At 39.0% G+C, this 23,057-nt stretch overlaps 1 gene segment (V, D, J or C); it reads left to right on the plus strand.

Annotated features, from left to right (window-relative positions):
• The first annotated feature begins 4,588 nt into the window (after positions 1 to 4,588).
• On the plus strand, positions 4,589 to 22,763 carry LOC125449140 (Ig heavy chain C region, secreted form-like). The segment is given in 7 exon segments: positions 4,589 to 4,684; positions 4,809 to 5,137; positions 5,532 to 5,577; positions 17,423 to 17,722; positions 19,108 to 19,422; positions 21,607 to 21,912; positions 22,363 to 22,763. Coding segments are annotated over 7 exon segments (1,734 nt in total).
• The last annotated feature ends 294 nt before the right edge of the window (positions 22,764 to 23,057 follow it).

A 23,057-nucleotide genomic window follows, 5' to 3' on the forward strand; every position in this document is an offset into this window, starting at 1 on the left:
AGCTCTTCCTCCCTAAATTAATCAAGGGAAAAGCCTCTGCACGAAATTTCATGTGTCGCCTGTTGGCCCAATCCACTCAATAGATCCTTGTGAAATTTCGAACTATCTTCCTTCAGTTCAGAATTGTTGTGACATTCTTGTTATAGCAAATTGTGAAGTAATGCACTGGATGCAATACCTTAGTCAAAAACATAAATGAAACCAGTCACAGGTCGAAGCATTGTCACCTCCGGAATAGCGCTATGAACTCCTCTTGAATCCATAACACACTCAACTGCCCATTATGATCCATGATTTCTTGAATTTGCGCGAATGTTCAATTAAACTTTGAAGTACATATGGACCACAGCAATTAGATTAGGGCAACAACTAGTGTGTTAATCCCCAATAAGAAGCAAACAAATTTGTTCACATGAGAAATCCATCAACGATAATTTGAAAAAAATCATTTCCAATGATATGAGGGCTCATCTATCTTCTGTGCAGAGTTTTGAAACTTAAGTTATGTTTAATTGCTGATGAACCGAGCTTATTTGTGTCAAAGTAAGTTGAATGCTGTTAACTTTGTTAATTCTATGTGCTGACCTGCGCTGAATAAAGAGATGTTTCCATGGGTATCACATGGGGAGATTCAGATCATTATATTGCTGAACAGTCATAGTGTAATTTTGTTGAAATGTGATATGACTTAAATGAAAGGTAGGGACATTTCCGATATAAATCAGGTGAACTGGAGCCTCTAACCTTGACAAGCATAGATTTAGAGTTACAGAAAATGTCGCCACAGCGAGAAATCGCTTCTCCCATTGGGTCTGTGCAATCTGAAAACAGAAATTTCAAGCTTAGGCATACTGTGTAGCGTATTGTCCAAAATACTGGAGATTATAGCACTTGAAGCACATCTTCAAACACATTTGACTGTTCCTGCCTTCAACATTCTTTTAGGAACTGAACTTCTTAAATCTTCCCTGTCACTTCGTGGCCAATCACGTATATCTAAACACATTATTAACTGAGCTATCCCCGATGTTATGAGGTTTCTCTCATATATTTCATCCAGCATGACATATGCGTACTTCTCAAGAAAAATTCCTCTAAAATACCCGTGTTCAACCACGACCAAATCCAACGAAACTAAAATTTCCTCTTTGTTTCTTTCTTTTTCCCAATCTCAGCATAACCTTCCTAATCTCGCTAAAAAAAATTATATTCTTGCCATAATGATCTGTACGTCTGTGTATATGTTCGTACGATGTCTGTGCTGGTGTGTTAATTTATTTTAATTGTTATTGTTCCTTCTTGTTCTCGTGAACATTAATTGATAGCTCATTGACTAATCCTACAACAGGAATGGTGGAAATGATTCGTTATTCCCGAGTATATTTGTCAAAATATTGCACACATCCAGAATGATAAATTGGACTTTATTCATAGTAACTTAAATGTAGCCGAATGGCACACATGATTGTTCACTGCTGTTTGTAAATCTTCATCTCAAAAATACAAATAGGGGACTTGCCTGGATTCAGAAGGAATCACACCAAAATTTCGAACATGTGGTTCCACCATATACAACACAACATTCAACATATATTCATCCACTTTACTTTTCACAGCAAAAATAGTGCACATCTTTAGAACGATGCCTGATATGCTTGTACTGTGTTACTGTGGCATGTGAGTGAACAAATTGCCTCTTCTCACGCAGTTTCCCTTCTGTTTTGAGATCTTTTGATTGTAGCGCGCCTGGTATGTTAGTGGGGTATGCCTCAAACAATGTATCAACATGAAAATATTGAGGAATAACCTGTTCAGAAGATTCAAGTTTAATTTCATTGAAAACAGTCCATCCTTTGGAATGTTTCAGGGTTAAGAAATATAAACAGTTTTTATTAATCAGAGATTTCTGAAGTGTTTTCTTTTAGGGGCGAGAACAGAAGATAACAGACTGACACATTTTTTAATGATTGACCTGCCTCAAGTAGTGAAGCCAGCAAACAAAAAAATGGAATTTTGAAGACCATTTATTTTTCAGGTATCCATAAATCATTCGATCTATCCATTCATGCATCCACTCATTCCGTTTGTCTGTATCAAATTCTATTCATCTATCTAGATCACATGGCATTCAGGATGAGCTTGCCAATTGGATGTACAATTGAGTAAATGGCAAGAGACAGCCAGTGGTGGTGGAGGGTTCTTTTTTCAACTGGTGGCTTGTTTCCATTGATGTTCCACAGGGATCGGTGTTGGGTGAACTTTTGTTTAACATTTATGTGAAAGTTTTCGATGAGAAACTCGAAGACATGGTTAACGTTTTGATGGTTGAGGTCAGAATTGCTGAGATAATGGACAATGAAGAACGTGATTTAAGATTACAAAGTGATCTTGATCAATTGGATCAATGGGCTGAGGAGTGCAGATGGAGATCAATAGAACAGATAGACGTAGTGGTTCGGGATCATATTAATTTGGCATTGGCATCGTAGTATGGTTAAGAAGGTGTGTAGCAGGCTCGCCTTCATTGATATTTTTATTGAGTATAGGAGTTCACAAGTAATGTACAGGAAGTTGTGGTGGCCTCTTCTAAACTAATGCATCCAGTTCTGGCCTACTTGTTGTGGGAAAAATAATATTTACTTAGAGAATGTTGAGAAACTATTCCCCAGGAGTATGCTTGGAATGGAGGGCTTGGGTTATTAGGAGCGACTTATGCATAAGAGCATAAATCAGAAAAGTTTTTTAAGGCTATGGGCTAAGCACAGGCAGATGGATCTAGGTCAGTTTGAGATTACAGTCAGCATGGACTGGTTAGACTGAAGTATCTGTTCCTGTGTCCTTTGAAACACTGAATGTCTATCCATCTATCTACCTACTGATATATCTCAAAATGATAATGAGCTGTAGCGATCCTCCAGTGAATTCATATTTCCATCGTGCCGAAGCTCTGCAAATGCTTCCTTTCGTGAGAAATCCACACAACTGAAAAATAAACTTTTCTCCGATAGTATTGCTGGTATATTTGTTTATGCAGAGGTAATGGGTATATTTTGAAGCTGTTTTGAAGCCAAGCGGTCAACAGTGGTGAAAAATATCTTTGAGTTACTGCTGAAGCTTCAAGTGCTTCCAATACATAAATCTTCAAACTCTAGGATATTTTCTGCAGTTGGCTTGATGGCTGCTGGACATTGTGGCTGACAGATTAAATTCATATGAATCAATTAAAATGAAACTACTCCAAATTTACTTTATTTCTTTTCCAATTGGACACAAAGGATATACATCACTTGGCATGTCTTCCGTGAAAGAGTTCACTGAGTACAGCGTTCACTGTGTGACTTTGAAAAAAACTGTAAATTTACTGTGTACCAGTAATTTCTGTTACTTCGAAATAGAAGTCATTCTAGTTCGCTGTTTATAAGCTAGTTAGCTGTTTATTGAGATTTTAAAGCTCTGGAATGTGAAGTCAATGTATCCAAATTCGCATTGCAATGGCATTCGTTATCATCTCAAACGAAACTATATATTTTTTTCAAATTCACATAGATTGCTGAACCATACGCTGATCGTTTAAACTGAGTCAGCAATTTATAAATGTTTGGCGCCGATTTCGTGTAATGCTTAATTTCTGCCCCGGTGTCTATTATTTAACAGTGCCTGTCAGAGCTACCAATGAACAGAGATCCGACCTGTTTTTAACCTGCATCAGTGGCAATCATTGTAATACTCTCGAACTGACCATACACTCATGATGTATCTACACAGTTACCTGCAATTATTTGGTTGCTGGGGCGGTTTTGTATTTTTTTAACTTATAGACCAGCTTGTTTTGATTCCTTAGATTATCTTTCAAAAGATTACCTGAGTGTTATGTTTTATTGACAATTTGCCGTTTATTTATGAAGGTTTCCATGCCTGTGTATTTTCAAATGATTATGTTGGACCATAGCAATTTGAAAAATATTAAAGGAGAGGCATTCTTCAATGTAAGGATCATTTTTCTAATCGCTGAATTTAGACTGTTTCGTCACGTACAGCTGTATTCTAGACATAATCATTTTGGACATGTTCCGTACTAAGTTGCCGAATTTGAATTCAGAAACGTCTGTTGTGAATTATGCTTTTTTCCTGTGTCTGACAGAGACTTGGAGTGACTACAAAAAGTAATTTTATTGGATGGTAATATTATTTAACATTTTAAACGATTAATCTACTTGTCAATGAAGTTCAAGAAATAAAGTGAATTCATTCCGAAGTGGAAATTTTACTGTCTTAAGTAAAATAATGAAAAACGTTACCTGAACAGTACCTCATGCTGTTTAAGTATACTTTCACCACTAAAACTATGGAAATACGTCCAATTAATATGTACACCAAAACAAAAATCCCAGGATGGAAAAATGTCCATGTTAAAGAGTAACCTCAGGTAAATATATTAGCCCATCTGTGGGGGCTGTAGAAGGTTGTACGACAATTCAGTCACAGCCTCCAGCAGTGATCCAATGGGCGGAACCTGTGTACCTGCCCCCTTTGATGGGCATATAAATTCTGGTCCCTGGACCGTAATTCAATACTCCTCGATCAGGGGTTTGTTTAGAAAGGTCTTGGCAGAAACACCTCACCCAAGCTATCAGAAAGATGATAACGACATTTTTTCTGAGTTTGTTCCTGACTTTCTTATCACGTGAGCGCTTATGCATCAAGTTTTTGTTTGTTACTGTCCCAGCATCAGTCTCCCTCTGCAATGTAAAAATTCAGGAATCAGCTCTTCAGTAAAATTGATCATGATTTTTGCTTTATTTCTGAAGGTGTTCAGTCAGATGTTACTTTGGTTCAACCAGAGGCAGAGAGTGGCCATCCTGGTGAATCCTTGAGGCTGATCTGTAAAACCAGTGGATTCGATCATGGCAGCGCCTACATGTACTGGATCCGACAGGTTCCTGGACAGGGGCTGGAGTGGATAGTTTACTTCTATAGTTCATCGAGCAATAACTACGTACCAGCGATTAAAGATCGATTTACTGCTTCCAAAAACACTTCACACAACATCTTCACATTGGACATGAACGGCCTGAAGATCGAAGACACCGCTATCTATTATTGTGCAAGAGACTACAGCGGTGGGTATAGCACTGCAATTATGATCAATATAAAAGCCCGTTCAGCTCTAATTGCTCGAAACTGGATCAGTGTTTACTTTTAAAAATCTTCTAAACGTGCAGTGCGGTATTATTTCTGTGGAGTATTACTTAATTGTCACGGATAATTTGTAAAAACAAGATAATTATCGATAACCAGGTGGTGATTTTGTCAATCAGTTCATGTATTATTCTGTGAAGTGTAAAACATTACAATCATTTATCAAAAATGAGCAGAATCCACTTGCACAATTTGAATGTAATGAAAGTTTGTTTGATTTTATTTTGCCATTGGTTATGAATACGTAAAATAATGACAGGGTTTTTTTTATTATTTGTTTTGAGCAGAGCCACTTATTGCATAACCACATCCAGGGAATGTAACGTTGTGACTCTTTTGCTGACTGGGGACAGGGAACCATGGTGACCGTGAATTTAGGTAAGAAGCCTGAACGTTCTTAGCAACCTGTAGATTTGTTTTAACCATCAACTGACTTGAGTAATTCATGAGTTAAATGAAACTCGGATTCTGGGCTGTGTTTAGTTTGGTTCCGATTGACTTTTCTGCAAAGTGATGACATTTGTATTAAACAGCCAAACAGTCTCTTCAATAATATGACGATCACACAATGTTTAATGCCAGTGACACCCAATATCTGCGAGATAGTATCGACAACAAAGGTTAAGAATTTAAAGACATTAAAATATTACCAAACATTGACAAAATATGCTAAAATATTATTAACAATTTCTTGAAAATAATCCACCTGCACATTATGTTCTTGCCATAATTGCATTTTGTGTTTCAGTTTGTTACTTTTGTTGATGACAAGAATGCTCGAATCTGTATTGAATTTTCCTTGTGGTGCCGCAGTTCATTCTGTTGATTTGAGGTGATTGGTTTGATTAACTGAAAGGATTCTCAATCATTTCAATCTGTTGCTTCAAGCTGACTGGATTCTGAGTTTGTTTTACTTGATTCTGTTGAATTAAGTTGTTTGGATTCTGTTTCTTGTTCATTTGAATCTGTTCTTTTGAGTAGATAGGATTCCAATTTTTCTTGACTTGACTCTGTTGAATTGAGTTGTTTGGATTTTCATCAACTTTGTCGAATCTAGTTGTGTTTTAATTGGGTTTCATGCTTTCTGGAATTCGTATTCTTTTTTTTACTTCTCTGTTGGTGAGGCTGTCGATCTGGATTATGGTTAATTATTAATATTTATTATTAAAGTTAATTATTAGTATTTGTAATTATTCATAAAATTTGGTGGCACGGTGGTTCAGTGGTTAGCACTGCAGCCTCACAGCACCAGGGACCGGCGTTCGATTCCAGCCTAGGGTCACTGTCTTTGTAGAATTTGTACATTCTCCCTGTGTCTGTGTGGGTTTCCTCCAGATGCTCTGGTTTCCTCCCACAGTCCAAAGATGTGCAGACTAGATGGATTGGCCATGCTAAATTGCCCATAGTGTTCAGGGGTGTGTGGGTTATAGGGGGATGGGTCTGGGTGGGATGCTTCAAGGGGAGGTGTGGACTTGTTAGGCCGAAGGACCTGTTTCCACATTGTAGGGAATCTAATCTAATCTAAAAAAAATTTTGAAGTTCTTTGATTTCCCTGCATCGTTTCTGCATTTGTTGAACTCGATTGGCGACATTCAGTTTTCTGTTTTATTGAATACATTATATCTGTTTGCCATTGTCTGAAAACTGGCTTAAGGCAGAAATACGAAAGGTTTGAGGAATAAAACAAAAAGCATTTGAGTGCATTGATTTTAATTTTTAAAAAGTTCATTCTAATAACAAAATAAGTAAAGTCTGTTCTTACTAGCCCCATTCAAAATACAAGTTGGGACTACCATCTCAAAATGCCTGTACGATCAGATTTCATAATGTACAAATATAATGTGGTAGAATGTGGAAAGTGAACTAATTTCGTTTTCACATGAAAGTGATGAATCAATATGTGAATCTGATTGATCGACTGTACATTGCTCACAATTGGCATTAACAGGAAAGATGTACAGGTTGGAAATAAATTGAATTGCTGCCAAAAGCGTGCTAAGATGTATGTGTTGTTAAATAAGTTACCTTTCAAATAAGTCTGCTGTTATGACTTCTTTTTTCTACATAATTTAATCATTAGCTTGTTTGATGGTGAGTAGTTTTGATGAATTCCTGTCCCTCAATGTTGTGACTTGGTGATTTTTGCTCTAGTGAGAAGAGAATACGTTTGGTGGGGGGGCATCAAAGTCGTCATATTTTTGAAGCAGTTTCTGGTTTCTACAACGTTTTAGCTCTGTTAACATAGTTGGTCACAGTTAAATGTTCTAGTTTTCTAATTGAATGCAAACAACATGCGAGTTGAAGTTTCCTAGAGCCTCATATTAGGAGAAAGGCACAGAGCAAAGGTTTGGAAATTAAGGGAAAACAGATAACCAAAAGAACAATGTTTAACTATATGTAATAGTTGCTGATTAAACTTAATGTGAGACTTGCAATCAACTCTTTCAATCACAACATCTTTCTTTGTATAGTTAACAATTCACCGAGGAATATGAGTAGAATTTCAACAATATAATGTTCTAATTGTTCTTAATATTGAGCAAAAAAGCCACAACAGTGACCAAGAATCACCTTTCCACTCCATCATATGTTTCAAACAAGTTTTCTGGATAGGAAATATCATTGTCAAAGGCTAATTAACAATTCTTCCGAAATACTTAGATGAAGAACAGACCTATTTCACTGCATTGATCAGTTTCACAAGTAACTTGAATTCATTAAATGTTATATCCTTGATTAAACTAGATTAGTGGGAAAAAAACTTTAACTGAGTGATTTATTCTGCACAGTGTTCTATGTTTACTAGTCCATATGATTAAATGCATAGAATTTCACTTTACAACGTCACAGCAACTCAAATGTCACTCATTCGGAATCAACTGATGTAGTAGATTATGTGACCAAGGCTAGAGTTTGTATTAATTACAATTATCCAAGCGTGAACTCAGCATGTGAAAGCTTGCTGCCAATGCAGAAAATACCTTGTATGTAAATGTGTTCAGACATATGCAGAGTTTACAATTTTACAGAAGCACTAACTGGAAATGTTTCGAACATATTGCTTAGTTCAAACAATAAAATTGAGTAATATTTACTTTAATTAATGTATTTGACCAATTGTTGCAACTTGCCCATCTAAAGGATATTGTTCACATTAGTTCAATGTAACGATCATTTATTTCGTCATCAGGTAAAGTAGACAACTCCTCGCAGAAACATGTTTTCAACTCATACATTTTAAAAATTTATCCTTCACTGAAAAACATCTCATAAGAAAATTAACTGGACATTGCAAAGCAACCCTAACAGTAAATACTTAGCCTCATTTATTCAACAGAAATTACTTTCTGGGCGTAATGCAAATTGGTTTTGTACAATTCGTGAAAAATCTCCAAATTTTTTTTAAAAACTGTTTTAAGACTATGCAAACTTAATTTCGACAATTATCCATTTCCTCTTGACCTTTGCTTAAATTGGTGAAATGTCCCACCTCAATCATTTAGTTTATCATAATGGCTGATGAAGTGTCTTACAGAAGTAGGTAGTCTCTGTTCAATGTGAAAGCATTCCCTTTCTCGTTCATACTTATTCACTGACCAGTTTCTTTTTTTGAAAGTTAAATGAGAGTGAATCTGTAACATTTGATGTGACAGATTGAATAGATTTATTAACGAGAATCAAGACTGTCTCCCAGTTTGTGCCTGTGTTATTTCGGACTGCCTTGTCAACTGGTCTTAATCTTTGTAAATCATCCTGTTCGGTCTCCCGTGTCTGAAGCAGTTCGATTTCACCTGGTGCTTCAAATATTCTTCCATCTGCCATTAATATAATATTTATTTTGCTCCTCAGAAACGAAAACCCTGACCAAATCGCTAAAATCAGAATGAACAATTCAGAAATGAAAGGCAGACTGCAGATGTTTTGAAATCAGTTGTTAGCAATAATGCATCTGCCTTGGGAGTTTTTTCTTTGATTGAGTGAGACAGTGGAAATAGCATATTGTTTATTTTATTCCTCCCTCCGTTTTCCATGACATGTTTGGTGACACAATGTAGAATCAGAATTTATTGTTCATCTTAACATTGGAGAACCTGCCGTTGGCTGTTCATGTTACTGGTAAAGGTTAAATTATATTTCAAAAGATTTTACTGCATTTGCATTCTCGCGGATATTCTGCTGCAGCAACACGCATGATTCTTTTGGAAAGGGACTTCCCCAGGCTTGAAATCGAATGACACCGATTTTATCGCCATAGAATTCCTAGTTTTATTCCATAGTAGTTCCTATACAGTGTGCATACTTCAGGAGGACTATCAAAATGCGTTTGGATAATTCTTGAAATGTTCCTTCCACCGTGAAAAGACTCTGTAACTATCCTTGGTTGCTGAAAGGTGTTAATAGTTAACATGATTTATGTACTGTCAAATGTGTGTGCTGCATTGTCCTAGATAGTGTTGACCTGACGGTATTCTGGTCTCTTGTGGTGCAGTCATATTGTCCCTGACTTTGAGATATGTGGCCCATGTTCAATTCCAATGTGTGACAGAGGTGAATAAAACCATCTAAAAACAGGTTAATTGGAAAGAAAAAAAACTTCACTTTCTGTGGGTGTTGTTGGCATTCCAAAAATAGATGTCTGATTCAATAGCTAACTTAGAGAGTAGATGGAATTTGGTTGGGGGGAGTGAGAGGATTGGGCAGTTAGTTTTATTTTAAATACTAACAATGTTTGGTCATAGGATTTGGGCATCCGTTGTGGGGTTAATTCGGTTATGCCCCACAGAAACTCCAGTTTTTGACTTGCTCTTCTATCAATAGCATGAATAACAATCCTCGTATTAATCGTCACTAAAGAATACTTCAGGTGACAATACTGAGCTTGTTTTATTTTATATCAAACGAGCATTGTGCCTGTTCAGGAGAGTTTGCTTCTTCAGGAAGATGAGGTTTCCACTGAATCCAACGCTTGCAGCAAATGGTGGCAGAAATTCAGTTATTCTTGAGTTTTATTTAAAAAATAAAGTCTTGTTGATTATTTGGAACAGTAGCATCGAAAACCTCCATTTAAGTGGCCAAGATAACGCCTACCCAATTACAGCAGCCACTACACTCTGGAGTGTTATTGTTACTTTTTGATATTATTTCTTCCGAAACTACAGCTCCGGGTTAGTTTAATAACTTTCAATGATGACCTGATGTTAAGTATCACAGAATATTCTTAGTTTATTGTAACACATTTTCTCTATGAAAAACTCATATTGTTTCACTGACAACAGAGAATGCTCAGTTCAGCCAGTACCGACCCGAAGAACACTTTTTCCAGCAGAAGCCAAGCCAACACAATCAGAGTTGAACTCAATCAGTGTGAGTTTCCATGCCAGGAAAAATGAAAATAATTTGCTGAAGCGAGGTGTACTGGGCTCAAAAATCTTTCTTTGCATTCTCTCCTCAGGAGCTTCTGGACCTGCAGAGTGTCTTCAGAAAATCGTTGTTTTTTTTTTTGCTTCAGCAGCCTTGCATTCACAGTTTGATTTTTTTTTCATTAAAAGCATTCTCTGTTGTCAGTGAAACAATATGAGTTTTTCATAGAGAAAATGTGCTACAATAAACTAAGAATATTCTGTGATACTTAACATCAGGTCATCATTGAAAGTAATTAAACTAACCCGGAGCTGTAGTTTCAGGAGAAATAATATCAAAAAGTAACACTAACACTCCACAGTGTAGTGGCTGCTGTAATTGGGTAGGCGTTATCTTGGCCATTTAAATGGAGATTTTCAATGCTACTGTTCCAAATAATCAACAAGACATTATTTTTAAACAAAATGTTTTGTAGCATTATTTCTTTGAAATATTTTAACAAAACTTATTACTGTCAATGATAACCTAACGTACGACACAATGACAGGAGGACAGCGACAGATGTAGGGCAAACAAACCCTCGAACTCTTCCACCATTTGAGCAGATCTTGTTGGACCTATGTTCTAACTCCATATGCCTGTGTTTTGCCAAAAATCTTTATTCCTTTATTTCTTTATTCCAGGCAACAATAATATATGGTTACAATGCCAGAAATGAAGAAACCTTCATCTCCATTAAAGAATGAAGAAACCGTTCCGTTAATTCTAATGAAGACATAGTGAAACCACACAGAAGGAAACTATTTAGTGCTTCATCCCTGAAAGGGGATTCAACAAGTCCCTCAAATATGTTTCAATCCTTACAATGGGTATTTGTGTCTCTAGGTAGACGTGGAAATATCAGAACTCTTACATCCCCTTGAGAAGTTTGTAGTCAGCAGCCTACTTGAATTGCTGCACGTCGTGTATCAATAGTACATCCGCAGCGCTGTTAGAAAGTGACCTCAATAACTGTGATTCTGAAATAGGGAAGTATCAGAGAAATAGTTGCAAGTTAAATCAAGTGTGATTTAAAGGTAAACGTTCGGGTTAGGCACTTACTTGTGCGCCCTTGTCCTTAAAGGCAGAAGTTTTGAGATGTTCTGCCAAAAGAAGATGTGAGGATACTAATTAGGAGCCAATGAAGGCCTCTTGGCCGCTCTAGAATTCTATTCCATTCATGAGGTCATGATACTTCTTGTGCTCAACAGTCTTTCTAACTCCCTGTAAAATTTAAAATTGTTTATCGTTCGACAATAGCGTGGTGAACATCTGAAACTTTTCGCCACAGAAAGTGTTTGAGGCAAAAACATGAAATACTTTCAAGAAGGACTTTTTTTAAGAGACTAAGGAAACAGTGAGAATGAGCAAAGTGCAATATTCAATAATGAAACTTGAAAACATTGAACGGTGAGCAAGTTTGGGATGACAGCAAAATTAGTCATAAAGTGGACAGTGAAGAATATTTTCTAAAAGTTCAACGAGATCTTTATCAGCAGCATCAATAGGCTGAAGAATGGCAGGCAGAAATTAACTTAGATGAATGTGTGGTGTTGTATTTTGATGAGACAAACCACCACATAAATAATACAGTTAATAGTGGGGCACTGAGGACTGTTGTCGAACAGCAGCACCTAGGGGTTCAGGTATATCGTTCCTTGAAAGTGGTGCCACCAATGGAGTGGTGATGATGGTGCTTGACACGCTTGTGTTCATTGGTTAGAGTGTTGAGAATGAGAGTCGAAACATCAAGTTCCTGTGGTACCCGACATTCGTGAGGCCACTTTTGGAGTTCTGCGATTAAGTCTTGTTGCCCTGCTGCACGAAAAAAAAACTGTTATTTAAGAAAGCATACAGAAAAGATTTGCTGAATGTTACTTGAGGTTTTGAGTGATGGGAAGAAGTTGTTCACTCCGGACGTTTCATTTAATCCCTTGATTTTAGAAGAATAATTTGTGAGGTTATAGAGGTTTGTATAATCATGAGGGAAACAGACAAGTGTAAGAGCAAAGGTTTTCATTTTCTCCTATTGCAGAGAAGCTCAAAATGAGATGCCATAGTTTTAAGTAGGGAGAGAAAGTTTTAAAAGGGACCTGCAGGAAAGTTTTTCACGCAGAGGATGGTGAGCATATGGAAGGTACTGGCAGTGGAAGTGATAGATAAAGGTACAGTTACAACACTGAAAAAGCATCTCGACAAGTGCCTGAACAGCTTCAGAGACACAAGCATCAAATGCATGCAAATTGAATTACTTTAATTTGTGAATGCTCTCGGCATTGGTGACTTGGACTCGGTTTGTAAAATGTATGACTCTATAACTCTGTGACCCAATTGTGGAACTTGCTCTAAATTCGAAAGTGGTGAGCCACTGAAGGGATAGAGTGTGAGCTGATAGGTTTGAATGTGTTGAGTCGCTGCTGGATGAGCTGACACGCACGTAGGTTGGCAGTTTAGAATCCAGGCAAACGATTATGGTTACTAGAAACTAGTTTGGTTCAGTAGCGGAAATCTTGTGGGTGTGCAAAGTGCCAGGCGGGTTAGTTGACAGGTCAGCAGAATGTGGGACTGTTTCAGTGGTAGATATTCAGAGGGGTGTTGTAGCAGTGGGCATCATGCACACTGCAAAGCTCGCAGTTTGACAAAGTGGCAGGTGGCAAACAACGGATGAGAAGAGAGATAGGATGCAATGTTCGCAGCTTGATTGTGTAAGATGAGAGTTAAATGATCGAGACCTTGAGATCATGCGTGGAGGAGTCGTGTCCTCACTATAGTAACAGGTACTGTCAGGGCCATTTACAAATGGACCATGCACAGAGTACCACGAGTGGAATTGATTGTAAGGAATCGACAGTACATGTCCAGCTGGAATAACGATTCTGTTGGAATGCATGGTATTGTCATGTGAAGGAGTTCATGCATTCCGGAGTGAGAGGATGGGTCACAATGTGGGGTTTTTCAATGTCAGCGGAGGTTCAGGGCAGAGTGAGAGAGTGTGGTGACCAAACTGTGAAATTAAGAGATTTTGCGGTCAATTGGGTGTCAATTTGATAGTTCAAGCGCACTTTTTAACTACTTGAATCATTCCTGGGTAACTGTTGAGCAGTTAACCATAGTTCACCAAAGGCTCTGATCCTCAATGGAGGAACACATATTTTCAGAAGCCTCCAGAATTCAGATAATTGCCCATTATCAGTTTGAACCTCGAGACAATTGGCATTCGGTCAACTGTGACACGGATTCTCACAGTTCTCATCCTCCACTCCTCTCTGCGCTGCTGCAGCGACCTTCTTCTGGGAGAAAAATATTCTGACTTGCATTGACAATGCAAAGTAAGTTTCACAGCGCACTTGTGCCAAATACATTCCGTCTGCCAGAAGACTGACTTTAAATATCTCTCTTCAGAATGTTATTATCATTGCTAAATGCTGTATCAACAAAATACTACAGTCTGTCATTTAAAAGAAATGAACATGAGTTACCATGCAAATGCTATGGCGACAAGAGCAAAACATATGCCAGGCATTTTCGTCAAGTAGTTCACTTGCTGTCTCCAAATGCCTGCTGGCCATCTACAGGGCAGTGGATAGCAGCGTGATGGGATACTGTCCACTTACCTGGATGAGTGAAACTTCAATAACCCTGAATAAACTTGGCACCATTCAGCACAAAGGAATGCCCTCGTTTGGTATCCCATTTATCACGTGCAATACTCAATCCATTACTTCTGATGCAGTGGGACCATTGTGGGATCTCTGCAAGTTAGACAGTACAAACTCAGCTGGTTTTCTTCCCCAGCAGATTTTGAACCCACGACCTCTACCACCGTGAAGTATGAGGCAGCAAATGAAAGACAGCACAACCAACTGTACCTTGTTCTCTATGTTCAACGATATTGGTGCTTCTTCTCAGCTGGTCGCCCAAACATTCTATCACTCCCGTTCAGGCAATACTATTAGTATCTGATTTATAAGGTCTATAATGGTGGAAGAAAGCAACTCTCCTGCACGTGCCCATGGATAAATTGAAATGTGCAAAGAATGTGACTCTAGACAGCAACGCCGACATCACATGTACGAATGTAATCAAGGAATGTCTGGGCCATTTTTTTTCCAAACTTGGCAGTTATTTGTCCTTCGTAGCTTGTTTTGTGATGCACATTGAAGTCACTACCCCGGGGGCAGATACTGCCAACATTATATTCTCTACCTATTCCACCTGGCGTTCAAATTGGAAGAATATTGCATTATCAGTCAAGATTCTGTGACATGGCAGCATCAGACAACAGGAAGGCTGCTGCCTCATCCATTAACTTCCTTAATCCAAGACACTTAATGGAGTCAGGAGTCAATGTTGATCACTGTCATGTAACTCTACCCCAACTGGATGTGAGTTTGCTCGCTGAGCAGGAAGGTTAGTTTTTAGACGTTTCGTCACCATTCTAGGTAACATCATCAGTGAGCCTCCGACGAAGCGCTGGTGTTATGTCCTGCTTTCTATTTATCTGGTTAGGTTTCCTTGGGTTGGTGACGTCATTTCCTGTTCTTTTTCTCAGGGGATGGTAGATTGGCTCCAAGTCAATGTGGTTGTTGATGGAATTCCGGTTGGAGTGCCATGCTTCTAGGAATCCTCGTGCATGTCTCTGTTTGGCTTGTCCTAGGATGGATGTGTTGTCCCAATCAAAGTGGTGTCCTTCCTTATCTGTATGTAAGGATATGAGTGATAGTGGGTCATGACATGACCCACTATCACTCATATCCTTACATACAGATAAGGAAGGACACCACTTTGATTGGGACAACACATCCATCCTAGGACAAGCCAAACAGAGACATGCACGAGAATTCCTTTAAGCATGGTATTCCGACCGGAATTCCATCAACAAACACATTGACTTGGAGCCAATCTACCATCCCCTGAGAAAAAGAACAGGAAATGACATCACCAACCCAAGGAAACCTAACCAGATAAATAGAAAGCGGGACATAACACCAGCGCTTCGTCGGCGGCTCACTGATGATGTTACCTAGAATGGTGACGAAACGTCTGAAAACTAACCTTCCAGCTCAGCGAGCAAACTCACATCCAGAACCTCAACCTGAGCTACAAATCTTCTCAAAACTCTCTACCCCAACTATCCAGCAATCTCCTGCTACTTCAGATGGATCTGTGTGGCAGATGGAACAGGTTATCTTTTTTTAAAAAATGGTGAAACAAATAGATTTGCAAACATCTAATTTCCTTTCAGACAAATCACTTTTCTGTCATGTTAGAGTGGAATTAGTCAGAAAGCATTCAGTCCGAGTCTCACAATGCAGAAAGTCATAAAAGTGGCTTCATATTCTTACATAATATGTTTTTCTTTTATGATTGTTTCATTGTAATCTTGTAATAGGGATTACAGAGTCACTTTTCAAGTTTTGTCAATTTAAAAATCTTTGGGCGCGTGGGGAATCTGCTGTCGTATGAGATGGCAGTGGTCACTTATAGTGAATCCGCTTACACAAGCACAGTCATAGAAAGGACAAGACCATTTATCTTTTACAGAGCTCTCTTGATTGAGAAGTGTAGAAATGCCTCTCTCTCTCTCTCTCTCTCTCTCTCTCTCTCTCTCTCTCTCTCTCTCTCTCTCTCTCTCTCTCTCTCTCTCTCTCTCTCTCTCTCTCTCTCTCTCTCTCTCTCTCTTTCTCTCTCTCTCTCTCAGGCACACACGCAGGTGTGCCCGTGCAAGCGCGCGCACATACATACACACACACACACACACACACACACACACACACACACACACACACACACACACACACACACAATTGTACAGTAATCAGAGTTCGGAGGAAGAATCGCGGGACTATAAAATTGAAGATATGTCTCCCTGGATGTTGCAAGACCGGCTGAGTTTTTTTGAGACATTTCCCTTTTTGCTTTTCATTTCCAGTACCTGTCATGTTTTGGGTGTTATTTAATTGAACTCCCCCTCTATTCAGTTGTCATCCAACTGACATGTCGTTTTTGTTGTTGGAATAATCTCTTAAAACTGAATGTTCATGGGATCAGCGTGTTCTTATTCCTCAGTTATAACATAATAGTCAAAATATAAGGCGTGTTCCTGAAGATGAAAAAAAAAACAGATCATGATCAACAAATGATATAAACAAAAATAAGCTGAATTTATGCAGTTCAAGGGACCCAGTATCTCTTTCATCCTTGGGTGACTGTCTGTGCAGAATTTGCACATTCTCCCCGTGTATGTGTGTGTTTCTGTCGGGTGTTCCCATTTCCTCCCATAGCCCAAAATCTCCAGGTTAGCTGGAATGGCCATTCAATATTGCCCACTGTGCAAAGGGGTATGTATGTTCGATGGTTTAGCCATAAGAAATTCAGTGTTAATGGGGAAGGGAATAGTTCCAGATGTGATAGTGTTCGGAGTGGCAGTGCGAACATGTTGGGCTGAACGCACTGTTTGCACACTATAAGGATTCTATGAATTAACAGAATGGGCGGCACGGAGGCTCATGGTTAGCACTGCAGCCTCACAGCGCCAGGGACCCAGGTTCGATTCCAGCCTCGGGCAACTGTCTGTGTATTCTCCCTGTGTCCACATGGGTTTCCTCCGGGTGCGCCCGTTTCCTCCCACAGTGCAAACATGTGCAGGCTAGGTGGATTGAGCATGCTAAATTGCCTGTAGTGTTCAGGGGTGTGTGGGTTATACGGGGATGGGTCTGGGTGGGATGCGCCATAGGGCAGTGTGGACTTGTCTGGCTGAAGGACCTGTTTCCACAATGTAGGGAATCTAAACTAACTTGCTTAATGTGGCATTCTTTCCCAGTGACACCGTCTTCCCCGACACTTTACGGTCTATTCTCCTCCTGTCAGCAACACAACACTGACGGCTCTGTGATTTTTGGTTGTTTGGTGATGGACTATTCCCCTGACGTCACCACTGTGACATGGAAGAAAGATGAGAAGCAGATCGCCACTGGATTTAAGACATACCCATCAGTGAGAAACAAGAAGGGAACTTACACCCTGAACAGCCAGTTAGCCCTGACAAGATCAGATGCACATTGCGGAAAAGTCTACTGTGAGGTTCGACACAACGGGTCTGAAAAGAGCATTGGAATGCAATGTAAGTGTTGTGGGAATGGGGCAAACAGATATGTGTGCTTTATGTAAATACGGCCTTATTCGTAAGAATTTTCACAGAATTATAGATCTGTACAGCAGAGAAAATGGTACTGTGGCGCTTCTAGTACATACAAATCAAAGAAAACTACCCAACTGTTCGAGTTCAATTTGTCAACAATTGCCTTGTTGATTTGACATTGCAAGTCTCGGCCTCAATACTTCTGACATATTGTGAGGGCTTCAGCTTCAATAAGACTCGCAGGCACTCAGCTCCAATTCCAACATTGTCTGGACGATTTATTCCACTCAAAACACCCTGCCCTTGTCTGAAAACTATGTACCTTATTGCAAGGTTTGGGTTATTTAAGTTTCAGGGAAAGGCTGAATAAGATGCAATTAATTTCCAGAGAGAGTCAAAGTCTGGAGACCTGACAGAAGTATATCAAATCATTAGGAATATGGACAGAGTGAACAGTGAATATTTTCGGGACAACTGAGCTGAGTTTGACTGTCTTCTGGTTCCATGGTTTGTTCTTTGTTCCCTCTTGACCCATGGTACATGCATTTGGGATATCCCCTGTGGCCAAAGAGGAATTCAAAATTATTGCCATCACCTCAACCACTTCCTCCTGTTCCTCACTCAACAGCCCTGGATACATTTCATCCATCCCGTAATACAACAATGAGCTTCCACTCATCTAATACATGTTTCTTAAAGCAAATCACAAACCTTCTCCATGACTCCTGTACCCGCATTGTCTGAAAATTTGCTGATGTAGCTGCTCTCTTATATATCTCGGACCTGTAAAGGGGGCAATCGTGCTCTCCCAGCAGACTTTATTTTGTTTTACTTTGGTTTTTCAGTTCTTTTTATTTGCCTTCATTTGTGGAGATGTCTATGATTTCATTCCTCGTTGCTGCTGAAAATGGCCTGCTCAATATTGCAAAAGACACTGCACCCCCACCCCCACTCCATTTTATTACTCACCGTGTCTCGCCTGAAGGCTCTATATCCTGGAATAATGTGCCCTGCCCCTCTCTCAACATATCTCCATTATTTCAATTATTTAATTTCCTCATTTATGTCTTCAACTCTTCGGACTCCTTTCATTAGAAAGTGTCCTGTCCAACATTATTATTTCGCTTTTGATTTGACTGATGTATAATTTCTGTACCATATTTACTACTTGCTGTTTCTTCCAATTTTAGCATTTGATATCAACCTGCTAATCTTTCTGCTTCAATGCCAGCTTTTGCAGTATTCTGCATAATTAGGATCATTGCAATGTATAGGCCAGTATCTACTGACCACAAAGAAGCTTGATAGCTAAGAATTGACTGCATTTGTTCTCAAATCAGATAATTTACATGATCTGTTTTCTTCAGGTTCATCACGTCATGTCACTCCGACTGTTCTCCTAACTGTGAGTTCCAGTGAAGAAATCGAGAGCAGAAGATTTGCAACCATTGTCTGTTCAATCATTAACTTTAATCCAAAGTCAGTCTCCGTGATTTGGCTGAAGAATGGAAGACGCGTGCATTCTGGCATCTTCACTTCTCCTGTGTGTGAAGCGAATGGAAACTTCTCAACGACCAGTCGCCTCAGAGTCCCTGATGTTGAATGGTTCGACAAAGCAGTCTACACATGCCAGGTCTATCATGAAGGATTCATTCAAAGTCAGAACATCAGCGGACCTCAGGGTAAGACATGCAGACCTACAGAAGGGATAATCATTCTGACCACTGATGTAAATCATACACAAATTTATCAGACTTCATGAACAGTATTGAACAAAAATCTAATTTGAGATCATGCACCGTGTATCTCATTTCTTTTTGAGTTTTATGGCTGCATTGCTCATAATTCAAATCAGAGAAACATGCTTCCTTCTGTACTGAAGACATGTGACAGTTAACTGGATTCATTACTGTTTGACAATAGTTTGAGAGGGAGTAGGAATGCAGGATCCATTGCTGATAGCGGCTTCTAGGATAAGGAGGTTGAATGGGCGAGCCATCAATGAGAGATCTCGTTGAAATTAGAAAACACTGAGAGACCAAGATAGCGTGGAAGTGGAGGAGATGTTTTCACGAGTAGGTTGACTATGTCCTGACCCACAACCTCAGAGTCAAAGGGAGTAACATATAAACCTGGACCAAAGAGGAATATCTTCAGCCAGGGAGAGATGAATCTGTGGCTATCACTGGCCCGGAGGGCTGTGAGGTCAAGTCATTGAGCATTTCAGATAGAGATAGATTGGCTGGTGCTTAGTACGGGGAGAAGGCGGGAGAATGGGGTTGAGAAACATCTCAATCACGATCAAATGGCAGAGCAGACTTGATTGACTGAATAGTCTGATTCTGTTCCTAGCTCTTTCGATTTTGTGGTCAGAAGATGGCATTGTAAGATCTGAAGTGACCAATATTTGAAAATAACATAAAATGCTTTCAATGATAAAAGATAATGGGAACTGCAGATGCTAGAGAATCCGAGATAACGAAGTGTGGAGCTGGATGAACACAGCAGGCCAGCAGCATCTTAGGAGCACAAAGGCTGACGTTTTGGGCCTAGACCATTCATCAGAGACTGGGGCTCTAGGTCCAAAACGTCAGCTTTTGTGCTCCTAAGATGCTGCTTGGACTGCTGTGTTCATTCAGCTCCACACTTTGTTATCTAAAATGCATTCACTGTTTCATTCCAAACTCAGGAATTATTTGTTGACTTTGAGCATTTTTTGCCATTTTTTAACATGTTACGGGGGCTCTTTTTCTTCAATCATGACACCGAAACAGAGACCAAATGAGAATGACATTTGATTAACAAGGACAAGCATGATCTAATCGAGCCCATTTTTTGACGATTTCTGTAATTAGTGGATGTGGCAGGACATAAAAGAAAATCGGGTGGGAAAGCCACAATTGAAATGAATGAAATAGGTATTAGAGCCTGCATCTTTTAGCGTGGTTTCAGGATGGATATGTTTACACAGTCAGTAGTGGAAGACTGAAATTTACCAATGCAAATGTCAGGTGAGTTTGCACATCAATATACAACTCTCACTGTTGGATTAATTTTTGTTCTGTGAAGAACTTAAAAATTGCAGTTTGCTAAATAAGGTGAAAGGAAATCTCATTCATTTACACACTGAATATGGCGTGTTGGGGTGAAGTCTTCAGGTGGCGAGCGTCCTACTATATTTCTGATGCTGTATTCAGTGCCCCATTCCCAGGTCTACTCCAAATTTGGCACACGATGAATAATATTTCATGAGCTATTTTAGAGAGCAATCTCACAACAATAATGCAAGTTATTTTCCAATTCATTAAATCACATTGAACAGAATTTCCGTGGAAGTTCACCACTCCTGTAACATATTAAAATCTCTATAGTTGCACTATAAATAAGAGAGTAACTACTTTTGATTATAGTTTTTCTGAAATTAGGATTTGATTTGGTAATCAGCGTAACCAACAACATTTGCACGCATGTTTCTTGAATGCAAATTTAATTCATTATGGAGATTGGAGATTAGTTTTGCCAAAGGCATCAATAGTTGGTCTCAAGTGAAAGAAGAACTCTGAAAAGAAGGTTACTCCATGCGTTAAATCATGGTACCATTGCTGATTTTATTTTGTTACATGGGATTCACTTGTTCGAATGCTAGCTTTCTTTGGGACTAAATGCACAGAGCATTTTATAGGTAATCAAGAATCTTTTTTTCACAAATCAAAATATATGAACAAAAGTGAGTATCATTTCAGGAATAATTGGAAGTTGTCATCTCGAAGGTGATTTCATTCTATTTTGACTAAATAGACTGAACACTGGTGTTTCGTTTCTCAAAAGGTATTTTTCCATGGATTCTGTTTTCTGCTTCATTGCAGTTTCAGCGTGCCGTGATTACACAGCTAAAATACTACCGCCACCAGTTGAACAGGTCTTACTGGACGCGACAGTGACGTTAACCTGCATTGTGTGCAATCTTCATTTTGAAGCCAACTTCACCTGGATAAACAACAAGAAGACTCTGAAATCAGAGACTGTTGAACAGTCCAGACAGAATTCTGAAGGTGTGATCAGCAAATTAGATATTTCTACTGAAGCCTGGCTGAGAGGGGATAATTTTGAATGCGTGGTGAACCATCAGTTTCTGCCGACTCCACTGAGAGACTCCATCCACAAGGAGAAATGTGAGTTGCAGAATGAAAGCACAAAGCATGAGTAATTTAGACCTAATTACAACGACGGCATGGTTTGATTGGTAATAAAGTAACACCATTGGAAGCATTAATGATGCATTTCCTGGTAAAAAAAAAACTAAATAACAGATTAAGAAAGTAAACGGATTCACGGATATTCTGATATGATTATGTCAAAAAAAAGGAAGAAAAATTAAGTTTTGTGGTATAAACACCAGTGACGACAAATTGACGAAATTTCCTGGCTCTGGGCTGTGAACATGGAGATGGCTTTTGAACTTTATTTTGTAGTGAATAAAATGGATATCTTTCTGCTCCTTAAAAAAAAATGAAGTGAATGAATCCCAAATTAAACTAGACTAGTTGAATATTGGGTGAAATCCCAAGATTGTTTCTTAATTTTTTTAAAAATAATTTATATTTGTTTCAAATATTTTGCAGTGATATATCCACTGGAGCCATCGGTGTCCGTCCTCCTGCCAACGACAGAAGAAGTCTCCACACAGCGGTTTGTTTCACTCACCTGTTTAGTGAGAGGTTTCAGGCCCAGAGAGATCTTCGTCAAGTGGACAGCCAATGACAAGCCCATTCATCCCAGTAACTACAAGAACACCGAGGTGACGGCAGAGAGCAACAACACCTCATTCTTCCTGTACAGCCTATTATCCATTGCAGCGGAGGAGTGGGCCAGCGGTGCTTCTTACTCCTGTGTGGTGGGACATGAAGCGATTCCATTCAAGATCATCAATAGAACGGTTGATAAATCCAGCGGTAAACCGAGTTTTGTGAATATTTCACTTGCATTGATGGACACCATTAATTCATGCCAATGAAAATTTCAAGGTTACACGTAAGAATTCAATAAAAGAAATGAAGTGGTTTCTTTCTTCCAATTTTTATTTAAATAGACAATTGTTTAAGTTGTTGTATTTCCCACTTGTAATCATATTCTGTCCTTCCAGTTAAAGTCAATAGTAAGCAGGACTAGGACTCTTGTCTTGTGCACTTAATGCTCCCAGCTCAGAATCATTCTGGTTCAGTGATAGACTAAAATTCATTCATTGCAGGGCTCTGCAAAGTACCTTCTCCATTTTAAATCATGCTGTGATGAAAATTGACAATTTCCATTTTATGAC

This window comes from Stegostoma tigrinum, chromosome 43 (genome assembly GCF_030684315.1).
Source record: "Stegostoma tigrinum isolate sSteTig4 chromosome 43, sSteTig4.hap1, whole genome shotgun sequence".
NCBI lineage: Eukaryota > Metazoa > Chordata > Chondrichthyes > Orectolobiformes > Stegostomatidae > Stegostoma > Stegostoma tigrinum.